Source organism: Girardinichthys multiradiatus, chromosome 3 (genome assembly GCF_021462225.1).
Source record: "Girardinichthys multiradiatus isolate DD_20200921_A chromosome 3, DD_fGirMul_XY1, whole genome shotgun sequence".
NCBI classification, from domain to species: Eukaryota; Metazoa; Chordata; class Actinopteri; order Cyprinodontiformes; family Goodeidae; genus Girardinichthys; species Girardinichthys multiradiatus.
The window spans coordinates 30,469,655-30,493,385 of record NC_061796.1 but is presented as its reverse complement, the minus strand read 5'-3'; the positions used below and the strand labels follow the sequence as shown (position 1 = coordinate 30,493,385).

The 23,731-nt window shown below is 40.7% G+C and overlaps 2 protein-coding genes across 2 annotated transcripts; one reads left to right on the top strand and one right to left on the bottom strand.

The window, feature by feature from the left end:
• Positions 1-4,213: 4,213 nt before the first annotated feature.
• Positions 4,214-14,897, top strand: LOC124865716 (adaptin ear-binding coat-associated protein 1-like). The gene is made up of 7 exons (XM_047361061.1): positions 4,214-4,392; positions 5,130-5,230; positions 7,338-7,442; positions 9,599-9,680; positions 9,790-9,898; positions 10,062-10,209; positions 13,531-14,897. The coding sequence occupies exons 1-7, from the start codon at positions 4,292-4,294 to the stop codon at positions 13,641-13,643; spliced, it is 759 nt and encodes a 252-aa protein (XP_047217017.1). The 5' UTR covers positions 4,214-4,291; the 3' UTR covers positions 13,644-14,897.
• Positions 14,896-22,223, bottom strand: mfap5 (microfibril associated protein 5). The gene is made up of 8 exons (XM_047361063.1): positions 22,208-22,223; positions 21,646-21,744; positions 21,255-21,329; positions 21,108-21,140; positions 20,972-21,001; positions 17,748-17,835; positions 16,336-16,409; positions 14,896-15,387 (listed from the first exon to the last, which is right to left on the bottom strand). Exons 3-8 carry the CDS (start codon positions 21,295-21,297, stop codon positions 15,275-15,277), a joined length of 381 nt encoding a protein of 126 aa, XP_047217019.1. The 5' UTR covers positions 21,298-21,329; positions 21,646-21,744; positions 22,208-22,223; the 3' UTR covers positions 14,896-15,274.
• Between the last annotated feature and the right edge of the window lie 1,508 nt (positions 22,224-23,731).

Sequence of the window (23,731 nt, the reverse complement as noted above, 5' to 3'; positions counted from 1 at the left end):
CTACTGTTTGGAGGTTCTTTGAAGAGCGAGCAACTGGAGACACAACAAGAAGGAATCCCTCATCAGATGCAATAATGGAAGTGAGATCCTATCTTGAGGAGCCCCTTTTCCAGAGGATTGCAGATCCACTGAGCTGGTGGGCTACCAAGAGTTCAGTCTACCCACGTCTTACACACGTGATGGCACGGAGACTGTGCATTGTTGCAACATCTGTCCCCTCAGAGAGAATCTTCTCTAAAACAGGGCAGATAATTACTGATAGAAGAAACTGGATCAGCACCTCAAAGCACAGGCTGTTGGTTTTTCTGAATGCCAATCTTTACTAAAGATTGCTAATGACTAAATATGTATAGCTGCTGGATGCAGCTTTTTTCTTTTTGTTTTGCATATTTCAATTTATATTTTGTTCACTATATTCTGTTCATTGTAAATAGTTCAAAGTGTTTTGGCTAATTTTTGAATAAAAGGAGTTTTGACTTTGTTTTGTTTTGTATTTGGTTAGGTCAATGATAATTGTATTTTTTGTCTGATTGAGATGTTTGTTTTTATATTTAATATTTTATTATATATTTATTTTATACTTTTTGTCATACTCTGCTTCAGTTTAGTTTTAATTTACAAATAAACCCACATAGATAAAAAAAACATTTCATATAATGCATGTTTTTTTATATTAATACTTCATTTTACACAATATTTTATATTATTTTTGGTCATGAATTCATGTAATAAACAAAAAATCTGAGGAGCCACTTGGGAGCTGAAAGAGCCAGCACTTTTTAGTGAGCAAAGCCAAAAGAACCGGCTCTCAAAAAAGAACCGGAATGCCAATCACTTGTGGCATTGACCTGTTCTCTAATCTGAGCTGCTGTTAAACTGCGATTTCTGAGGCTGGTGACTCGGATGAAGTTATCGTCCGCAGCAGAGGTGACTCTTGGTCTTCATTTCCTGGGGCGGTCCTCATGTGAGCCAGTTTCTTTGTAGCGCTTGATGGTTTTTGCGACTGCACTTGGGGACACTTTCAGAGTTTTCCCAATTGTTTGGACTGACTGAACTTCATTTCTTAAAGTAATGATGGCCACTCGTTTTTCTTTACTTAGCTGCTTTTTTCTTGCCATAATACAAATTCTAACAGTCTATTCAATAGGACTATCAGCTGTGTACTGTATCCACCTCCTGCACAACACAACTAATGGTCCCAACCCCATTTATAAGGCTTGAAATCTCACTAATTAAACCTGACAGGGCACACCTGTAAAGTGAAAACCATTTTAGGTGACTACCTCTTGAAGCTCATCAACAGAATGCCAAGAGTGTGCGGAGCAGTAACCAAAGCAAAAGGTGGCTACTTTGAAGAACCTAGAATATAAAACATATTTTCAGTTGTTTCACACTTTTTTGTTCAGTATATAATTCCACATGTGTTAATTCATAGTTTTTTTGGTTTTTTTTTCTTTCCTTTTACCGTGTCCTGTCCGGCAGAGTATCGCTCAGAATTGTTGTCTGAGTGCCAAGAAATTGCCCAACAGATTTACTTTCACAAGCAGAGCATCACAGCTAATGCTTTAAAGCTATGCTTGATATTTATAGAAGAAACTTTATTATAAACTTCTTTGGGAATATTTCAATTGTTACGGACACGGAGACTAAAATAAAAAGGAAAAATGAAGCTCAAAAAAGAGAGAGATGGGGAAAAAGGGGAGAAAAGGAGGAAAGAGTGGAGCCGGGACTACCGCAACCCCCCCCAGAGAAGAGCTGTGGAGAGTCCCAGGGGAACCACCCAGCAGCGACAGTGCAGAAGCCCCAGGGAGCCGCAGCGACGAGTCTACAGGCCCCGCCGGCAGCCGTCCACGCCCGAGCAGATCCAGCCATGGACCCAAAGGCCCAAGACCCCAGGACACACCTACCCCCAAGCAGAGGCCCGACAGAGCCCAGGGGTCCAGGCCCCGGCAAGCAGCCACCGGGAGTGAGCCAGCCCACACCAAAGCACCCGGCCGCGGACACCGAGAACCACAAATACACCAGTGGGCAGAGACTCCAACCACCAGCAGGCGGTGTGGCGGGGAGGAAGCTGATCCAGAAGAGGGAGCAGTTCAAGACCCAACCTGTCGCAAAAAAAAAAAAAAAAACAGGCACACACAGTCACAATCACCCACTCCCACCCTCATGCATACACATAAAATCACTCACACCCAACATAAGGATAACAACAACGGACGTCATACACTCACTCACACTCCCCATGCATACTCTATACTCCCAGGTCCAGGCGCCTGTACCCCCTCAGGGCAACCAGCCCCCGGACCCAGGAGGTAGTCCCCTTCCCTCCTGGGGCAGAGGCAGGCAGACAGCGCCGGTACTGCCCAGACCCGGGTGACCCCGGCCCAGGTCCCGCCCCCCTGGCCCGAACCCAGTCCCCAACAACCCCCATCCACCTCCGGAGAGGGGGCTATGTACAAAAGAGGGGTCCACAATGCCCAAAGCAACCCGCCGACCATAGCCGCCCCAGGACAGAGCAGTCCCGACCCCCCAACGAGACCTGATCTCAACCCCATGAGTCTCCCACCCCCAGTGAACCCCAACAAGAACAAGAACCTCCCCACAGGGCCACCCCCAACACGGACACCGATATCGAACACATCCCCCCGAACCCAAACGGCACGAATCCCCACCCCCACAGGGGCACACCCCCACAGGTGAACTCCGTGGCCGAGAAGCCAATGAAGCCACACCCACACAGCGCAAGCTCCACACACAGCCCCGCTCTAAGAACCCCCGCCACACCCCGCTCTCCCACCACACAGCGCGCCGCAATGGCAAGGCAAGGGCCCTGCGCAGTGCCACCCCCACCCACCGGCGCAACAGGGCAGACCCCACCCAGCACCGCACCCACAACCGGACCCCCGACCCCACAGCCTGATGGGACAAACTCATCCACCCAGAGGTCCCTGGCCAGCGGCAGGCACCCAGGGCCAGTGACCCCACCACGCCCCCCTCAGCAACAAAAAACACTACATCACTGCCACTGCAACGACCCCCCCCCCGCCACTCTGAACCCTCAATGTCTACATGCAATTATATCCTTAGAGGTGAGCGCAGGCACCAGAGGTTAGGCTACTAGGATATCCTTCCCTCCTGATGCCATTGAGTGCGCCCACCCCCAAGACCCTACATGAGAATGTCATGAAAATGTTATAAGTGAGAGTGTCTAAGTTGTACAATAAAATTGGGGGACAGGCTGCCATGAGACCGCAGAGATGGAAAACCCTTGCGGCACTCCGATGGCGCACCCGCACCCCAAGTCCCTCCATGAGTGGTATTGTGATGGAGCTGGCAGAGGGAGGTGTCTGGGGATGGGGAGGGAAAGACTGGGGGGCAAACCGTTAATTCATAGTTTTGATGCCTTCAGTGTGAAGCTACAATATTCATAGTCATGAAAATAAAGAAAACTCTTTGAATGAGAAGGTGTGTCCAAACTTTTGGTCGGTACTGTATATAAATACGGTTGTTTTCAGAGTAACAAGGTACATTTACTTGAGTAACTTTTAGGAGTAATTTTCTGCACCATACTTTTTATTTCTACTTGAGTAATATTATTTTAAAGTAACTCTACTCTTGAGTACAATTTCTGGCTACTCTACCCACCTCTAGTTACTTCACTGAATGAAGAACAAGCACCAGAAAAATGCATCACACACCCACCCACACACACACAGAGTTTATGTTAAAGTGAGACTTCTTGTTTATACACAAGCTTCATTGTTCTGTTATTTTCTATCTGCTGAGGCCTGATGTTCAATTTGGAGGTCAAATGAATATTAGTAAACATTGTTACTGGAAGCACTGTTCTAACATTTATATATTATTATACATCACCTACTGTAAGCATTGGGTTCAATAGGCTTATGTTGTGAAAAATAGATTTGGAGATGTTTTATTTGCCTGAATTTGTTATATTGTCATTATTTTACTTGTTTTCTCGGTATTTTTACCAAATATTATATACCCTTACTTGAGTAACTTCTTGGATGACTACTTCTTGCACTTGAGTACAAATATTGTGAAGTAATGCTACTTTTAAATGCAGGTTTTTGGGTACTCTACCCACCTCAGCTTGCCTTGCCTAAAATAACGCACCTCCGCTACGGCAGAAGTGGCGCGGTTTCGCCGTTAATTTTTGTGCGCAGCTACGCCTTCTATTACGGTTACGCCGCCGTTAGCGCTGAACGGACAATCACCGTCATCACCACCACAACAACAACCACCACCGGCGAACTGTGTAACAGTCAAGATGGCGTCCGAGGGTCAGTTCGACTACGAGTCGATTCTGTGTGTCAAACCCGAAGTGAACGTTTACCGTATCCCTCCGAGAGCATCTAACCGGGCTGTCAGGTGAGGCGGCTGGGAGGGAGAGCATCCGTTAGCTGCATCCTTAAAGAGGAGATGTCGTAGTTCGAACAGCCTGACGGGATTAATATGGAGGTCATAGTTGGTGTGCTAGTTGGTTTTTGTCGTTTTTATGTGTTTACAAGGTCACAACCGAACCATAACTGTTAAATCCGAAGATGGGACACGTCTTATCTTAGCAACTGAGACTAGTTTGTGTTTTTAAATTAAAAAGGGATGGCCGATGGGTAGTATTTTTCACCAATGCTAACATTTAATTTTGTGAATGGACTTAAATGTAGCCTTTCTGGCCTTTTAGGCAAAGCATCTGGAAGAATATTCTGCCTCAAGGACTTTTTTAACAAAGCCTCTGGGTTAAGTTTGGATGCTCCAGCTGAACAATGCGGCCAGAATTGATTATGTCTTCACGTTAAGCAGGCCGACAGTGAGTTATTTACCTCATATTTTACTTACTGGTGTGTAAGCCAACCCCCAAACAGCTGCTTCAGAGTCGCATCACCCCTTGCAAACATTAGTGTATGTCTGGGTCCAGTGAGAAACTCATGGGTGACCACTGTGACCAAGGCTGTATATGTAATATTTTAGCCTGTGTCAGAAAAAAAAAAAAAAAAAGTCAGTCTGATGCATAGCTTACTCAGAAAATACGTGGATGCTGTAAGTGGGATGAATCATAATAGTCTTCTGTGCCTACCTGCATCCTACTGACTCCCTGTGTGTCTCAGGGCTGCTGATTGGAAGCTGGATGCTCCTGATTGGACGGGACGCATGCGTGTGACAGCTCGAGGCAAAGTCGCCTATGTGAAATTGGAGGACAAAGTGTCCGGTAAGCAGAGAAAAGCAGACAGGACAGCGCTGTTGTTTACTGCCACAGCTGTAAATCACTGTGTATAGTCTTCTGCTTCACCACCTGCTCTCGATTACTCATCTAATCCAAGGTTACCCAGTCTGTGCCCAAGCAAGTGGTTTGTGCTGAAATAATAAATAAATAAAAGCCTTATCTTCATATATCTCTGATGTTTGCAGTGCTACGCAAAGGTATTTATACCTTTACATAGTTACAACCACTTCCTGTATTGTAATGTTTTGGGATTTTATGTGATAGGTCAACACAAGGTAGTGCGTAATTGTAAAGTGGAAGGAAAAGGATACATGGGTTTTCAACATTTTCTACAAATAAAAATCTGCAAGCTGTGGCCTGCATATGTATTCAGACTTCCTGAGTCCATAGTTTGTTGAACCACCTTTGGCAGCAGTTACAGCAGTCTGTTGGGGTACATCTCTATAAGGTTTGCACATCTAGAGACTGACATTTTTGCCCAGTCTTTTAAAAATAGCTCAGACTCAGTCTGATTGTATGCAAAGCTTCTTTTAACATTTCGCAATCTTGCTACATAGTACTGGGTCTGGCCTTTGACTACGCCATTCTATCACATGAATATGCTTTGATCTAAACCCCTCCATTGTAGTACAGGCTATATGTTTATGTTGAACCCACTCAAGACTGTGGAAATGGTGGTGGACTTTCGGAGAACACCACCCATATACACCCCCCTCACCATCCTCAACAACACTGTATCGGCCGTGGACCACTTCAGGTTCTTAGGAACCACCATCTCTGAGGACCTGAGATGGTCTTCACACATAGACACTGTTCGAAAGAAGACCCAGCAGAGACTGTACTTCCTGAGGCAACTCAAGAAGTACAACCTTCCACAGGAGCTGCTGGTCATCTTCTACACTGCCATCATTCAATCTGTCCTGTCTTCATCCATCTCAGTGTGGTTTGGCTCATCCACAAAACAGGACAGGTCCAGACTGCAACAAATAATCAGGACTGCAGAGAGAATAATCAGGGCTGACCTTCCCTCCATCCAGGACTTATACAGGTCAAGGGTCAGGAAAAGAGCTGCTAAAATCTCTGCAGACCCCACACACCCTGCACATAAACTGTTCAAAGCTTTACCTTCAGGCCGCCGCTACAGAGCACTGTTCACTAAAACCAGCCACCACAGAGACAGTTTCTTCCCCCAGGCTGTTTCTCTGATGAACATTCAATAGAGGACAAAACAACAGCATACAGATGTTGCAAATGCACCTTTTTATTATTTATGTGTATATTGTACATTGTAAATTGTAAATTTGTATATTCTGTAATGCAAAAACAGAACAAAAGAGCAAAGTGTACCGGAGTCAAATTCCTTGTTTGTATGCACGAACTTGGCAATAAAGCTGATTCTGATTCTGATGTTTAGGGTTGTTCTCCAGCTGGAAGAACAACCCTCTTGGCTGCTTCTCTGGTTAATGCTCTCCTTGCCTAGCCTGTCAGTTTAGGTAGCCATGTCTTGGTAGGTTTGCAGTTGCACCATACGCTTTCCCTTTTCAGAAGATGGACTGAACAGTGACCTGGGAGATGATCAAAGTTTGGGATATTGTTTCATAACCTAGCCCTGCTTTAAACATCTTCACATATTTGTACCTGCTGTGTTTCTTGATCTTCATGAAACTGTTTGTTCACTGATGTTCTATAATACACATCGGAGGCCTTTGTAGATGGATGGATTTATACTGAGATTAGCTTGACTTTTTTTCTGTTTAGGTGACCTCTCAAGGCAGTTTGTTGTAAAGGATTTTATTTTATTTAGGAGTATCAGAGTAAAGAGGGTTGAATACAGATACATGGCACATTTTTCAGACTTGTTTTTGTAAAAACGCAGAAAACCATGTATCCCTTGTCTACCACTTTTATCTCATATTCATACACTACTTTGTGTTGGTCTATCACATAAAATCTATGAAGACTATGAAGTTCAAAGGTGTATGAATGCTCTTACAAGACATGGTTAGTTACATCAGTCTCTTTTTGTTTGCATCTCATTGTCCCATAAAGGTTGAGCTACACCTCCTCACACGTTTTCTTTGTGACCCCACAGGGGAGCTGTTTGCCCAAGCGCCGGTGGAGGAGTACCCTGGCATTACAGTAGAAACAGTCAGTGACTCAAGCCGTTACTTTGTGCTGCGGATCCAGGATGACAATGGTGCGTAAACTGTTTATCTCAAGTCTATAAATATTTGAACCATCTTATAATTTTAGAAAATAAGGTCTGTGAACTCAAAGCGTGTAAATTATTGCAGAAATTCTCCAGAGTTTGTGTGCAAACAAGAAGTACATCAAAACAAGGGAAAAATACTGACATCAACACAGCTGTTCCTCCTTTCTCTCTTTTTTGACCAACTTACATGTTAAAATATTTATTTGTATGCCATAACTCACAAAACGCCCTTTTCCTTTCGCACACTAACTGTGCTTATACCTTAAACCTAATTGGCTGAATAGGTCAGTAAAAATACATGAAGTGGATCTTAAAGTGAAGTGTACAGACCCGTGTTAAAGAGACAGATGTTTGGGACTTAAAAACAAGACAAGGATAGATTCTTAAAAAAAATGTTCCACTTTTACGGAACTTAAAAAAACAAATAAATATACTTGGGAGAAAAATAAGAAAAAAATGTGTGCAGGGGTAATTATCTTGGTTACATACTGAAAGTGTTCACAACCTGAAACTAATGCTTTTTTACAGCACCTTTTGATTTAAAGTCAACATTCAGTCCTCTATTCTAGGAGTCTTATGATATTCCACATCTTGGCTTGGTAAGATTTGTCCACTCTACCTTGAAAAAGTTCCCCGGATCTATAAGACCAGGAGAACATCTGTGGTCCACTGCCTTCTCAGGTTGCCCACAGTTCTTTATTTTGTGTCAGATTTAGTCCTGGGCTCTGGCTAAGCTATTCCAAATATATGCTTTTCTTCTACTAAAACAGTTTTTTGTTGATGTGAATGCATGGTTTGACTCATTGTGATGCCAAAATAAAAAAAATTCTCCTCATCTTCAGCTTTCTAGCAAGTGCCTTAAGGTTTTAGGTCAACACTGATTTAAAAAAACCTAGTTCCCTCTAAAAAAAACTAACCCCACAGCATGATGCTGCCACCACAGTTTCACGGTCAGTATGGTGTTCTTTTGTTGGTGCTTGGTGCTTTTTGTGTGGCAAATATGCCTTTTTAGAATTGGGGCACAAAAGCTCAAGTTTGTTACTTTTAAGACCAACACATTCAAAACATTTGGCCTCAAGGTTTTGGCCGATTTTTGGTGGCCCAGGACATTTTCTTTAGATAAAAGGATTTTGTCTAGCAATGAATCTTTACTGTGCCATTCATTTACTTTGTAATGCTGTAGAAGATTTTTTATTTTGGATCCTTCTCCTACCTTTACACATTGACATCCATCTGATCCAATGTAACCTCACTGCAAACTATAGGTTTAAAGCAGGGAACAATAGAAAATTTGCTGGAAAAACGAAAGTTACGTATGTAACTACGGTTCTATGAATCCCGGATGACCGCCAGAGATTCTCTGTCACTCAGAATCCTTGCTTCCGCAAGAAAATTCTGTAGGAACAGAGCCTCGGATGACGAAGGCATATATAGCCTCTGGTCATCCGGTGTGTCACAGGTGGGACTCTGTTGGTATATTTACTCGAACTGCGCATGTGCGAAGGGAACATTCAGTGCCCTCTGGCGGTCAGTAGGGATGAAATAGAACTACTAGGTGCTGCTGGACTTTGCTTCACGTAATCAGATTCTATACAATTCATTACATGTTTGAACTCAAGCAGAGGGAATGGCAAGACTGAATCAAAAGACACTTTAACAAAGTATTTGTTTCATACTATAAACAAGCAAGTGATGAATGAATTGAGAACAATAATTTAATGGTTTAATTTATAAAAGATATAAAGGGTAAAAGAAATGTGGGTGGCCCCTGTGAATTAACTTCCTTTTTCTCACTCGTTGAAGCGTTGCAAGTTCAATGAGGTCCTCCATACTCACCATGTCTGTGTTTCATAATGTACTTGAGCTACAGTTACCATGGCTACAATCTCTTCTGACTTAATGACACATTGCAAATCAGAGGTTACAAACAACACATTAACAGTTTAATTCAAAGGTTTAGAGTAAACATCTATAACTTTAAGGTCAAATATCAGACGCAGAGTGTTGAAAACACTTTATCTTATGTTAAATCTGAGTGTGTGTCCACATTTTATACACATTGAATGTAATCTTTTGCCCTCTATCTTTTTGTTTGTGATCTTCTACTCTTAATATTTGCATCCACCTTTATCTTCGGGAAGGCCGCAGTGCGTTCATAGGCATCGGGTTTGGAGACCGTGGTGATGCATTTGACTTCAATGTGGCTCTTCAGGACCACTTCAAGTAGGCCGCAGCTCAACAATGTGAACTGTAACCAGTTGAGTTGTAAATTATTTCTATTTTTAGTTATGTTATTTTGGCCGTTCTGCCCTTCTTTTCTTGTGTTCCTTAGGTGGGTAAAACAAGAAAACGAGTTTACCAAACAGGCTCAGGCTCCAGACTCTGCTCCTAAACTTGATCTGGGCTTCAAAGAGGGCCAAACCATCACTCTAAACATCGGGGTACCTTTTTTATGCATTATAGTTACGTTTGAAATGTCAAAACTGTGTTTACAGTGGTATTTAGTTTTTATTGTTTTTTCTTTTCAAAAAACTGATGCTTTATAGAAATGTTTCCCCCTTTGAACCAACAGTAACACCATCCATGAATCCTGTCATTATTTAGCAATCGAAGAAAAAAGACCGGTCTCGTCCACAGAGTTCAGGAGGCCTCGGTTTCCTTCCTCCTCCGCCTGGGGGCAAGCTGGCCCCACCACCTTCATCCAGAGCTACCAATCTGAACACGCAGACAACGGCAGGGGGAACCGACACTGGTAGGTATTTACGCTCCTTTATAAATCTATACACAATTACCTCCACAATTCCCAGCACCCCTGGTAAAGATGAAGTAAAACATCTTAACTTACCATTTTCTTTTATACCTGAAGTAAAATCTGACACTGAAAAATGTATTTAAAAAAATCCAAGCTGTACATTTATTTAGTGGGGGGAAAAAAATCCAGTGTTGGCAAATAATTGTTATTGGCATTCCCAAAAACTCCTATAATATCAATGTGCCTAATGCATTCTTTATATTTCTATTTAACTTGTTTTATGTGTTTATGAGTGAACTAGGACTACCGGCCTTAACTTGCCCATATTTACAGTCAGAGGAACAATTTAAGAGTTTAAAACTGGAATCTCTAAAGCTCGCTGCTGGAGAACAACAGCAAAGAGTGGTGCCATGTGGTCACAAATCCATTACAACCATTAAACACTGTCTGCATAACCACTACCTACTGGTTGGGTGGACGGCTTACCAAGAAAAGCCTACAGAGTTAACTTTGCTACATAAAAACACTCTAGGTGTGTCTGGTGTAAAATAAATCATTATTTAGAGGGAACAGGGTTAAAAAATGGCTCAATAGACTTTAAAGGTTACTGATTCCTGGCTTAAACAATATAGTGGGTGTGGTGTCCTTACTGTGTTTGAGCAGATTTGCTCTACAAAAAGGGGATTCAAATTATACTCCTTCTGTTAAATAATTGACTTTTTAAATTTCAATGTGCAATAGACTACATCTGTCTTAGGCAGCAAGGAAGAGGCTGCAACAGTTAGAAAGAAACAAAGAAGGCAAGGAGGAGAGAAAGAGAAGACAGGGTGGGGAGACCAGGAAGGACAAAAAAAACAAAAACAAATGCTTCCTCATGCGGGTTTATTTTTACCAATAAATACATTTTCACAAATTAACGTTAGGATCTTAAGACTTTTTACACATCTTTACCAGGGTTGCCAAAAAGTGTGGGGGTTTTATGTAAAGGCAAATAAATAACCAAAAACTTACATTTTATTCTGTGGTGTCCTGTCATCACATTTACCGTATATGTTTATAATAAAAGTAAATGTTACCCAAATGAAGTAGAGGTATATGGTATTATATAAATGGGCGTAGCTCTTTAAATTACAGCAGGTTATAAAACCTATATTTTGTTGTGGATCACTTGTACCTTCATCCTTTATGGTTACCATAGTGATTAGTTTATGCGTTAACCCACAGGAGTACCTACCAAAAAGGCCAATAAATAAATAAATAAATTGTAAAATGTTAGGATCTGAATTCAATAAGTAGTGTTGCCTGTCGCATGTGTTCGGGTCTTTTGAAGCACAGCTGCATCGGTACCAAAACCACAGTTTCCAGTCAAAGCTTTATTCTCTGGTTTGATGTGCCAAGATTTAAAGATGCATCTCCTTAGAGATTTCTGCAGCCATCTGAATGTAATTAAAGCCAGTGGAATTTTGGTTTTGGTGTTCAAAACATTTGAAACATTCAACAGAACCCCGAGGAACTTTTCCCTATCAAAGATTTCGGGCCCAAGAAAACAGCTTATAATATGGCGTGTGTGGTATTGCCAGAATAAAGTGGAAAACTTTGCAAGTGCAGAGACTAATTGCCTCTGAGTTTCAAAGTTGGGTTTATCTAGGTTGTGTTTGGGCGGCGGCTAAAGGTTTTGGGATCTTCAAAGTTCAGGACTTTAAACTGCGGTCATTTACGGAGCAGAAACCCTTGAGGTGAGTGGTTAAATACAGAGGAAGTATTCATGCCCATTGAACATTTTCATATTTTGTCCTGTAAAAAACACTCCGATGTGTTTTTGGAACATCTTTTGTTTGATAGACCAACAAAAAGTGATGGATACTTGTGATGCATGATTTTCAACGTTCTTTTAAAAATCTAAAAAGTGTGGCAGGCATTTCTATTTAGCACCCCTAGGTCAGTACTTCTCTAAAAACACCTTCCTCTGCAACTACAGCTGCAAAGTCTTTTTGTGGTATGTCCAGCTTTGGACATGTAAAGAATACATTTTTTGCTGATTGCTCTTTGTGAAATGGCTCAAAGTCAGGCCTTTAACTGGGCCGTTGTTACACATGACTATGGTGTATGTTTAGGGTTTCAAGCCAGTTTCAAGTCTTTTGCAGCCTCTAATGGGTTTTCTGTCAGGATTGCCCTATATTTAACCCTGACCAGCTACCCTTTCTCTGGTGAAGATAGGCCTCCCCACAGCATGATTCTGCCCCCACCGTGTTTCATTATGGGGATGGTGCGTTCAGGGTGATCTGCCACACAGTTTTGGTCTAATCTGACCAGTGCACATTCTTCCAGATGTTTTGCTGTATCCCCTACGTGACTTTTGGCAAACAGCAAACTGAATTTATGGATTTCTTTCAACGGTAGTTTTCTTCTTGTCACTCCTCTGTATTTGTGGATTGCACAACTAATAGCTATCCTGTAAACAGATTCACCTACCTGAGCAGTGGATCTCTGTAGCTTCCCCAGAGGTAGCGTGGGGCCTCTTAGCTGCTTCTCCGATTAATGCTCTCCTTGTCTTAGTTGGACTGCAGTTGTGCCACACTGTTTCCATTTTCAAGTGATGCATTGAACAGTCCTCCAAGATATGTACAAAGTTTGGAATATTGTTTTATAATCTGCTTTAAACATCTCCACATCTATCCCCCTGACCTATCTGATGTGTTCCTTGGTCTTCATGATGTTTGTTCACTAATGTTCTTTAACAGACATTTTAAAGCCTTTACAGAACAGCTGGATTTATACTGAACTGACGATGATGTTGATTTCTACATGCAGTGGGTTGCACTGGATTTCATTTAGGGGTATCGGAGTAAATGTCTTTGAATAGAAATTCATGCTTTACAGATTTTTTGTTCTTTAAAAAGAAATGGAAACCTTTTCCTTCTACCTCACTTTTATGCACTTTTGTTGGGCTGTCATATACAATCCTAATAACATATTTCGGTTGTAGTTATAAGGTGATGAAAAAAGTTCAAAATGTTTTTACATTTTTTTGCTAAGCACTGCTTGTGAAAGCAGTTTTTTCACCAAAATATAAATCACCCTTTCCTTCCCAAGAAGCCAGATGTTTCTGTAATCTTTTAAAAAGGTGTTTATCATCATTCCTCCAATCTTTCTGAAGGTCTTTCAAAGATTTTCTCTAGTGTTTTGCTGCTCTTGTGGTCATTTCCTGTCCAGACCTTGTGCTTCTCCATGACAACCTATTCTGAAACTAGTCAGGTAAAGGACAGAAAAAGTAGCTTGTTTTGTTGCTAATGTCTATTTTATTGTCTTTTAAACTATCAGGTTGCTTGCTAGATCTTGACTCTAGTAACTCCAACTCAGTGGCTCCATCCAACCCGACATCTACAGCCAACAATGACCTGTGGGGAGACTTTGACTCTGTGACCCTGAAGTGAGACAACACTTGTTCTGCTCTTTGCCCTGTTTTAAAATTATGCAGCACTTTTTACAAATTCATTTTCCCCAGTCTGGGGTCCCATATCTCTCCCTGCTGAGCAGGGTCACCCCCCTGTGGTTTGGTTTGGTTTGGTCCTGAAATCCTCGCTGCAGTCTTAAGCAGGCCGTTTCAGCAGATTCCTCTGCTCGATATATTCTCGCTTTCCCTCCTTGTACTTCCAAAAGCTTTTCTGCTGTTTCATAGAGTAAACATAATAGGAATATCAAGGAAGGCATATCAACATCTAATTAACTGAAGTAACCTTCTGTACAGAGACATTTTGCTTTAAATGTTATGGTGTCTATAGTCGTTTTAGGTGGTTTTGCCTTTAATGTACTGAGCTTCACTTTTTTCCAGCTCTCCAGCTGTGAGACTGAATATATGCACTGGCTGACAGTTGACTCTGTCTGTGTAGTTATGAATTTATAAAGTGTGGATCCAGCGCCGCGGTCTTCTAATGTCGGATTGAGATTATTGTGATATTCACCGCAGAATGGGTTCACTTGAGAGAAGTTTGTCGGTCCGCCACTGATTTACGAAGCGGTTGGGCTCTTCTGCGCTTTCTGCTCCACTCTTGCGGCCGCGCAGCTGTTTAACACTAACTCAAGTAGGAATGTGTTGTTTTAACCATGAATCAGGACATATGGAAGTGCTGGATGGAAGCGGCGACAGATACTTTTATCTTCGCCTCGAGGGGAAAGAGAGATTATTTTTTTTAACATTATGTCATCTCCATTCAGCACAGCTGTTTAAGCTGTGACTTTTGAGTCATTTGGGTCATGACCTCTCTGGAGCTCATTGAGCAGGTCTGATTCTGCCTGGTTCAGTAAGTCTGAACAAGGATTTATCTACAGTGTGTTAATTCTGTATTGAAATATAAAAGTATTTTATGCTGCAGACAAACAGAACAAGGAACAGAGCTAATCTGTGTCTGTAGGAAATTATGTATCAAGAGCTGGACTATGTTTCACTGATATCACACGTGTTGTGTCTGATGTGCACTGACAAGTGGCGTGGTGATGGGTGTTGACTGGAGCACACCATAAATGTCTTTGTTTATTGTCTTAAATTATATGTATTTATCCTAAATGTTATTTGATGTTTAAACCGTAAAGTGTATACAAATGAACATGCAAAGGAGAAAAATGAAAACAGTTATAACAATGCCATTCTTTTCTTAAGTGAACAAAATAAAATAAATTGCTCAAAAATCCGTTTTTTTTGTTTTATTGTTTAAACTGGTGTTCATAATACTGAATTGTAAAAGTACCTTTACAGTCACAAGTTTTACGTTTTTGTTTTGTTTTTTTGTCTAACATAAAATGACTCAGTGCTGCTATCGGCACATTACTGCAGTACCTTAAATGGATCATAAACCATGGAAGTCCCTAAGCACTCATGAAACGAGCACAACTTTAGTATTTACAGACAATAAAAAGGTTGATACATGAATAAAGACATGAATGAGCACACATGACCGTGTGTGAGAGAGAAAAGGAGATCCAGCAGCTGCTGAGCCATGGATTGGTTTTGGAACTACCCCCGATTGCACCTCCACGCTGATGGATAAAATCACCTATCTGGGCCACATCAGGCCTTGTTTGCCCAGGTTTTGGCGCCGTTCCGAAGACTGCGGCAACGCTTCCCAGAAGAAGACCTTGCAATACGTTTGGGCCACCCAGACAGCTCTCTGCACAGTTCAGCTGTTCAAAACAAAACAAGACAGGTTTTTATATAGTGGGTACTGCTCTACAAAATAGGAAAGGGTTCCTTGAAAAGTCTGGAATAATATGTCATTTTTTTTTCAATGTTTTCAAGGTCTGAATAAGTATGGAAAAGAAAACATTTGAAAAACATGTCCAGGGTTATTTCCTGTCTTTTTGTAAAAAGTTATTTTTGTTTCTTTTTCGTTTACTTGTGTCCTGTCCCCATCCCTACATCATTTTTTCTTCTTTGTGCCCTTAGTAATTCCTTCCTTCCTTGTATCCTAACACCTTTAATTCTGCCTGTCTTTCCTTTCTTGCCTTCCATTTGTCCTCCTTTCGGCCATTATTTCTCCTGTCCCTCCTTCCATCCCTCCCTCCCTCATTTTCATCCATGTTTCAGTTTCTTTTTTCCTTGTGCACTTTCTTTCTTCTCTGTCTCTCTCTCTCTCTCTCTCTCTCTCTCTCTCTCCATTTTGTCTTTTTCCATTTTTGTGACCTTTTCTTTTTATCTCTAGGTGTTCTCTTGTCCTTCCTTTCTCCCTTTTTTGTGCCCTACTTTTCGTCCTTGTCTTTCTTAATTACTTCTGTCCTTCTAACCTTGTGTTCTAACTCTGTTGTTGCCATCTTTCATTCTTTCTTTGCATCCTTCATTTCTTCCTTAATTTATTATTTTCTTTATTCTTCTTTGCTTCCATTTATCATTTTCATTCCTTCATTTCCCCCTTCCATTATAATTTCTTCCTTTTTTATTACCTTTCTTCTTTATGCCACTCTTTCCATTATTTTTCTTCATTCCTTCCTTCTATCCTTCCTACAGCCCTTCCATCCTTGTTTGCAACCTCCCTTTGTTTTATCTTTTTTTTTCTTCCCACTAACATCCTTCCTTTCATCCCTTTTAATTTCTTTCCCTCCCCATTTTCATCCTTTAAATGAAAACTGCCTCACCTTTCAGATATTCGTCTTGCTGGCACACCGTCCGCATGCAGATCTCGTTGTTGATCACATAAACGCGTGGAAGGCTGTATCAGCGACAGAATAAAGCATGAACACACAGCATTATGTTAGAAAAGTGTCAAACAAAGATTTGCCCGCAGCTGGAAATTACATGATTAGATTAAAATATGCCTAGCTGTAGAAAAGGAAACCTTTAAAACAAATATAAATATAACCCTATAATCTTATATTTTAAACAACACTCACCAGCCACTTTGTTAGGAACACCTGTTCAATTGCTTGTTAACAAATCAGCAAATTAATGCATTTAGGCATCTAGTATGGTGAAGACATCTTGCTGGAGTTCAGCTGAACATCAGAATGGGAAAGAAAGGGGGTGCAACTGTTGCTCAAATGACCACTTGTGAAAACCAAGGCGTGCAGAATACCATCTCTGCACGCCCAACATGTCAACTTTTGAAGCTGATTGGCTGCAGCAGCAGAAGACATCCATCTTGCCTGTTCATCTACATGGCTTATGGAAAACTGCAAAAGAGGCCGTTCAGGCTGCTGGTGGTGGTATAATGATATGGGAGAAACTGGCCCAAGTTAGGACTCCTAAAATCCAATTGAGCATCGTTTAAACAAGTCAGCTTATCTGATTAATATTGCTGACTATGTCCATGCTTTTAATGACAACAGTGTACCTATCTCCTGATGGCTACTTCCAGCAGGATAATGTATTATATTATAAAGCTCAGATCATATCCAACTGGTTTCTTGAACATGAAAATGAGTGCAACAGTTAGAAGAAAACATCTAGTTGCAGTTGCAGGTGACAAACTGGGTCACCCCAAAGACTGAGACAGAACCAAAGCAAATGCTTTCATGACAAGTTTTTTCAGTTTCCTGCAAACACAGTGTGGGCGTGGATTTTGTATTTTGTACTTGGGAAAACGTTTACACCTCCACTAATATGTTTACAATTAGCTTCCACACATCAGATTTTCTTGTAATCTTTTAAAGTGGTTTTAAAGAGTTGTCTAGACTTCAGCCATGGGGTTTCAAAACTTTTCTTTTAAGTTTAGCTGCTTTTTCACGTTTGTCTACAAAAACTTTGACAAAACAAAAAGATGCGATGCAGAACCTGAGAGTGTGACAAGTTCATTGATGCCTATTTTTCTTAGATCCAACAGAAACCTGTCTCAGTGAAAGGCTCCTAGTTGTCTCATACAGACACCGCACTGGTTGATCTCTTGATATTAGCAGGCTTTTTATTTCTGAGCATTTCACAACTCAGAGTAAATTGAAAAAAAAACTTGGAGAAGGGTCACAGTAAGAAGAAATACGTCTGGGTCCATACAAACCAGATATAAAGAAATTAGTGATGACCCAAGAAGACCTCTATAAAGGTTTCAGGTCACCTGTAGAGACAAAGTCTGCCGAGACACTTCTTGATGGGTCTGTGAACTGAGTACATCCTGGTGCAAGGATACATCTCCTCCCTGCAGTCTGCGCAGACAACAGAAAGCATATACAGGTCCTTCTCAAAATATTAGCATATTGTGATAAAGTTCATTATTTTCCATAATGTCATGATGAAAATTTAACATTCATATATTTTAGATTCATTGCACACTAACTGAAATATTTCAGGTCTTTTATTGTCTTAATACGGATGATTTTGGCATACAGCTCATGAAAACTCAAAATTCCTATCTCACAAAATTAGCATATTTCATCCGACCAATAAAAGAAAAGTGTTTTTAATACAAAAAATGTCAACCTTCAAATAATCATGTACAGTTATGCACTCAATACTTGGTCGGGAATCCTTTGGCAGAAATGACTGCTTCAATGCGGCGTGGCATGGAGGCAATCAGCCTGTGGCACTGCTGAGGTCTTATGGAGGCCCAGGATGCTTCGATAGCGGCCTTTAGCTCATCCAGAGTGTTGGGTCTTGAGTCTCTCAACGTTCTCTTCACAATATCCCACAGATTCTCTATGGGGTTCAGGTCAGGAGAGTTGGCAGGCCAATTGAGCACAGTGATACCATGGTCAGTAAACCATTTACCAGTGGTTTTGGCACTGTGAGCAGGTGCCAGGTCGTGCTGAAAAATGAAATCTTCATCTCCATAAAGCTTTTCAGCAGATGGAAGCATGAAGTGCTCCAAAATCTCCTGATAGCTAGCTGCATTGACCCTGCCCTTGATAAAACACAGTGGACCAACACCAGCAGCTGACACGGCACCCCAGACCATCACTGACTGTGGGTACTTGACACTGGACTTCTGGCATTTTGGCATTTCCTTCTCCCCAGTCTTCCTCCAGACTCTGGCACCTTGATTTCCGAATGACATGCAGAATTTGCTTTCATCCGAAAAAAGTACTTTGGACCACTGAGCAACAGTCCAGTGCTGCTTCTCTGTAGCCCAGGTCAGGCGCTTCTGCCGCTGTTTCTGGTTCAAAAGTGGCTTGACCTGGGGAATGCGGCACCTGTAGCCCATTTCCTGCACACGCCTGTGCACGGTGGCTCTGGATCTTTCTACACCAGACTCAGTCCACTGCTTCCGCAGGTCCCCCAAGGTCTGGAATCGGCCCTTCTCCACAATCTTCCTCAGGGTCCGGTCACCTCTTCTCGTTGTGCAGCGTTTTCTGCCACACTTTTTCCTTCCCACAGACTTCCCACTGAGGTGCCTTGATACAGCACTCTGGGAACAGCCTATTTGTTCAGAAATGTCTTTCTGTGTCTTACCCTCTTGCTTGAGGGTGTCAATAGTGGCCTTCTGGACAGCAGTCAGGTCGGCAGTCTTACCCATGATTGGGGTTTTGAGTGATGAACCAGGCTGGGAGTTTTAAAGGCCTCAGGAATCTTTTGCAGGTGTTTAGAGTTAACTCGTTGATTCAGATGATTAGGTTCATAGCTCGTTTAGAGACCCTTTTAATGATATGCTAATTTTGTGAGATAGGAATTTTGGGTTTTCATGAGCTGTATGCCAAAATCATCCGTATTAAGACAATAAAAGACCTGAAATATTTCAGTTAGTGTGCAATGAATCTAAAATATATGAATGTTAAATTTTCATCATGACATTATGGAAAATAATGAACTTTATCACAATATGCTAATATTTTGAGAAGGACCTGTAAGTCAGACAATAATGTGCAGCAAAGTTTCAATTTAAATAAAAGTTTTAAATAAATGTATCTAGCACTTTTCATTTTTAAGGTAACTGACAGTGTTTTACAGGAAAATGAAGAAGCAGAGTCAATTTAAATGAAAACAATAGAAACATTTAAGCATAACATAAAAAGATAAACTGTAAATAGAAGTTTTAAACCGATAAATATCAAACAATAAAATGAACCTATAAAATAATCTCTGGTTTCTACTGGAAAGCTTCAGTAAAGAATTATGTTTTAGTCCTGATTTATAGGAGCCAACAGTTTCTGCTCGTCAGGTTTTTAGGTAGATAGTTCCAGAGCTGAGGAGCATAAAAACTAAACGTTGCCTCCCTTTGTTTATTTCTGACCCTGTGAACACTGAGTGTTCAAATCTCTGGTCTCTGTGATTAAAGCATTGGTATGATATTTTTTTGTGTTATTTGTCAGGACTCTGTCAGCAAGATTTTGGATGATCTAGTTGCTTTTTTAGAATTTTAAATAAAACCATGCACTATTTTTTCTGCATGAGAAAACTCTTAATTCTGGTAATGTTTTTAAGAGGGTATTTGACTGATGATCAGGTCTGAGTCCATATTGACACATTGGTTTCTGGCGTATTGTTACAACAACAGATGTACACAACATGTTACAAAAGTTTCTAACAAAGCTATGCAAATGGAAACTGCATGATTAATTTTGCCTAGTTGTTGACCTCACTGAATCTAGTTGAGATCTCTAACCTTTTGTTTTTGGGGCCAAAAACAATGACTGTATTAAGCTAAACAAAACCCTGACCCATTAATATTTTGATGTTATGGTCACAGAAATATAATGTTGTCTCTCATCAGCATATGGGAAGAGATGTAATACTCCATTATCTAAGCAATAGGGACCTTGTAGGTATTAAATAAAAGTGCCCCAAGAATAAAGCCTTGAGGAGCTCTGCATGTGATTTTTGTTTTTTTTTTGTCACTCAGATTTAAAATTGCCTATGGGTTAGGGACACATTTAGCACAGTACCAGGCAGTCTCACCAGCTCACTATATGTACGTTTAATAGATTTAGTGAGTTTCTTTATTAGCAGGGAACAAGGTTCTGGCACTAAGGTCTGGGCCCTCTATAGTCAGGTGATGGCAGGTCTTATTTTGTAGGGGTTTAAATGCAAGAATGAAAACTCAGAAAAGGCAAACCATTTTCAGTCTACCAATCAGTGTGTTACTATGTCTCAAATACATTTCTGAAATCCAGGTAATACCAAGGCAGGGTTTGGATGCATCTTTTTAAGCTTGTACCACTGCAGTCTCAGTGTGGTGGTGTCAACAAAAATCTGACTGGAACCCACTGAGGAGATTTTTTGTTGTTCAGATCGAAGAGGAGTTAGTTTCATAATAAACTGACTTAAATGATCTTTGCAACAAGTGCTAGGTTTGATATTGGCTCAGAGGAGAGATCAGAGGCCACCTCCCAACATGCAGTCACTTACTAGATGGTAATGGAGTATCTCCAGGTGGCTCTGGAAACAAGAAACAAAAACAGGATTATACTGGGAAAACATCCTACAGCTCAGAGATTTCACTTGTGCTGATCAAGAGTGTGACTTATGAGGAAACGATCGTTACCGGTCTGCTGGGCTTGGACTACAGCTGTGAGCGCTGTGGAACAGAAACCAGAGGAGGGGAATGTTTTGCAGGATGCAAAAACAAACATGCATTGACTCAGCCATAATTAAAAAGGATGATTTGTGTGTTCATTTTGGCAGAGATTACCGTGGAAAACGCAGAGGAGCAGGACCGCTGGGAAGCTGCCCATTCCTTCAACTTGTGAGAGGTGAGCTTTACAAGCTGGAGGAAGAGGAAAAGAGGCAGGATGATTTCACATGGTGGAACTACTCAATATCCTCACTATGCTGTTTATGTTTCCTCCAATCCCAGTCTTGTGTGAATGCTCCCCACATTCTGAGCCACAGTAATGTTTTCCTTGAAGGTTTTCCTTTGGCGAAAAACACAGATGTGTTGCAGAGAGCAATGTTTTAGGAAGTTATCGTTGCTATAAAAGTACCTGATGTCATTTTCCTACATTTATTTAATCTGGTATTTATGGGAGGCTTGTAAACAGCTTGATAAAGTAGCAGCGGAACAGCTAAGGAAAAGACCTCACCTCTGTAAATGTGTTTTTCCTTTGCCGCCTGACTCCTTGATCTTGCTCCCTCCCTCCTCTCCTGCCTAGCATCATTCCATGTGCGATGTGTCAGAGGAACTGTGGAGTCCAAAATGTGAGTCCTCTCCAAAGAATGTGATTTTTTTTTCTTTTGTGTGCCCTGCTTAAGCGCCCCTCCACCCCTCCTCTCCTGCAGTCTCACATTCTTTCCCAGCTTTCTTTCTTTCCAGAAAACATGTCACTGCTTCCCAACTTTACAATCAATACTGGCCAATCTGAACTTGAAATTTCTGTTACAAACTAATTTCTCTGCATGAATTTGGTTGTTAAAGACCCATGTTTTTTTTTCTCTTAACATTTTTTAACATTGCAGTTAATTATAAATTGGACAACTTACATGTCTGTAAAACATGTAACTAGACAAACGTTCTCCTGTAACTTTCTGATCAGATGGAAACTTCCTCCAGTCAGCGTTTTTGGAAGTGTACTGATGTTCCTGAGTGTGTACCTTCTACATAATGTGAAAATAATGTTGTTGGAAAAATAATGAACTTGTACTCACAACTTTTGCTGTCCTCCACAACTGCTTTCTGTTTTTACGGATCTTTTGTCTTCTCTACTTTCCCCTCCTTCCATCTCCTGCACCCTCCTCCTCTTCATTTTCTTCCTCCTCCTACTTTCCATCACAGAAATCGTGTTTTCAAAATCTTTGCACTACAGTCATATAAAAATTTTATTATTATTTTATTTTTTCATTTGTTCAGCCTAATATGGTTTTGGCAGTTTTTTGAAAAGTGAATGCTTTCAAAGATATGAGTAGTTTATTTATTTAAGTACCAAGGTGCAATATAAATATTACATTATATTTGCTGCTTAATCTATAAAACTATCACATCCTGATAAAGGACAAATTTGACTAAATTCTCACATAACTCAAATGCATTTTTTCAAAATGTATTAGTAATGCAAAATGTCTGATTTTTGTAGAATTGGGTTTTAAATTGTATGAATTGTATGAAATATTTTGGATGTGCTTCCAGCTTATAGTAGTTTGCTGTAAGTGTTTTTTTGAAAATGAATACTTTCAAAGATATGAGTAGTTTATTTATTTAAGTACCATGGGGCAATAAAAATATTACATTATATTTGCTGCTTAATCTATAAAACTATCACATCCCGATTAAGGAGAAATTGGACTAAATTCTCACATAACTCAAATGTATACTTTCAAAATGTATTTATAATGCATAATTCAAATAAATGTCTTTGGTTTTGGTAGAATTGGGTTTTAAATTGTATGAACTTGATCAAATATTTTGGATTTGCTTCCAGCTTTTTATAGTAGTTTGCTGTGGCTCACTCCTCTGGACAGAGCTGGTTTAACTGGGTTAGGATTGTAGGCCATTGTCCATTTACAAGACTAATTTGTGCCCATTCTTTAACTTCCTAGCTGATTTCCTGAGATGTTACCTCAATATTGTCACATGATCTATGATGCCATAAATTTTGTGAAGAGCACCACTCTTTCCTTCCAACAACATGAGGCTGCCACAGTTGCTTTGCTGTTCTCAGGTTTGCAAGCCTCCTCCTGTTTCCTCCAGATATAACAATGGTCATTATGGCCAAATACTTACATTTCTGCTTCATCGGTCCACAGGGCATGTAAGCAAAGGTCTATGTCCCTCAGTGTGTTTGCATGCTGTAATCTGGCTTTTTATGCTGCTTTGGAGAAATGTCTTCGTTCTTTCTGAGTGGCATTCAGCCCATTGTAACAGCACTGAAACTGTTTGAAGTGAACTAAGTTATAGGGATCAGCAGAAGGCAAATTTGACCATATTCCTGAGCTCATTATTCTGCTGCAGAATAAAGTTAGGATATTCTGATACCAAATGCTTATATTTTATCTTTTGCACAATCCAGTGTTGTATATCCAGTCATAAAACTATTTGTGCATTCTTTCTTCATTGACTTCATGCCACATTTTAGCAACAACTTTCTTTTAAATTAAATGTTCTGTGCATGTCATTGTTGACTTTTTTTGACTGTATTTATTTGTAAAGACATAGAATTGAAATAAACAAATATT

Bases quoted from the DNA above. Each gene is read 5' to 3' on its own strand.
- mfap5 (XM_047361063.1), bottom strand. From the start codon at position 21,297: ATGGGCAGCTTCCCAGCGGTCCTGCTCCTCTGCGTTTTCCACG. The intron at 21,002-21,107 runs GTAACGATCGTT...TCTTGTTTCCAG, and splicing joins AGTCCAAGCCCAGCAGACCG to AGCCACCTGGAGATACTCCA. The intron at 16,410-17,747 runs GTGACCTGAAAC...TCGCTGATACAG, and splicing joins GGCAGACTTTGTCTCTACAG to CCTTCCACGCGTTTATGTGA.
- LOC124865716 (XM_047361061.1), top strand. From the start codon at position 4,292: ATGGCGTCCGAGGGTCAGTTCGACTACGAGTCGATTCTGTGTGTCAAA. The intron at 7,443-9,598 runs GTGCGTAAACTG...ATCTTCGGGAAG, and splicing joins GCGGATCCAGGATGACAATG to GCCGCAGTGCGTTCATAGGC. The intron at 9,899-10,061 runs GTACCTTTTTTA...GTCATTATTTAG, and splicing joins CCATCACTCTAAACATCGGG to CAATCGAAGAAAAAAGACCG.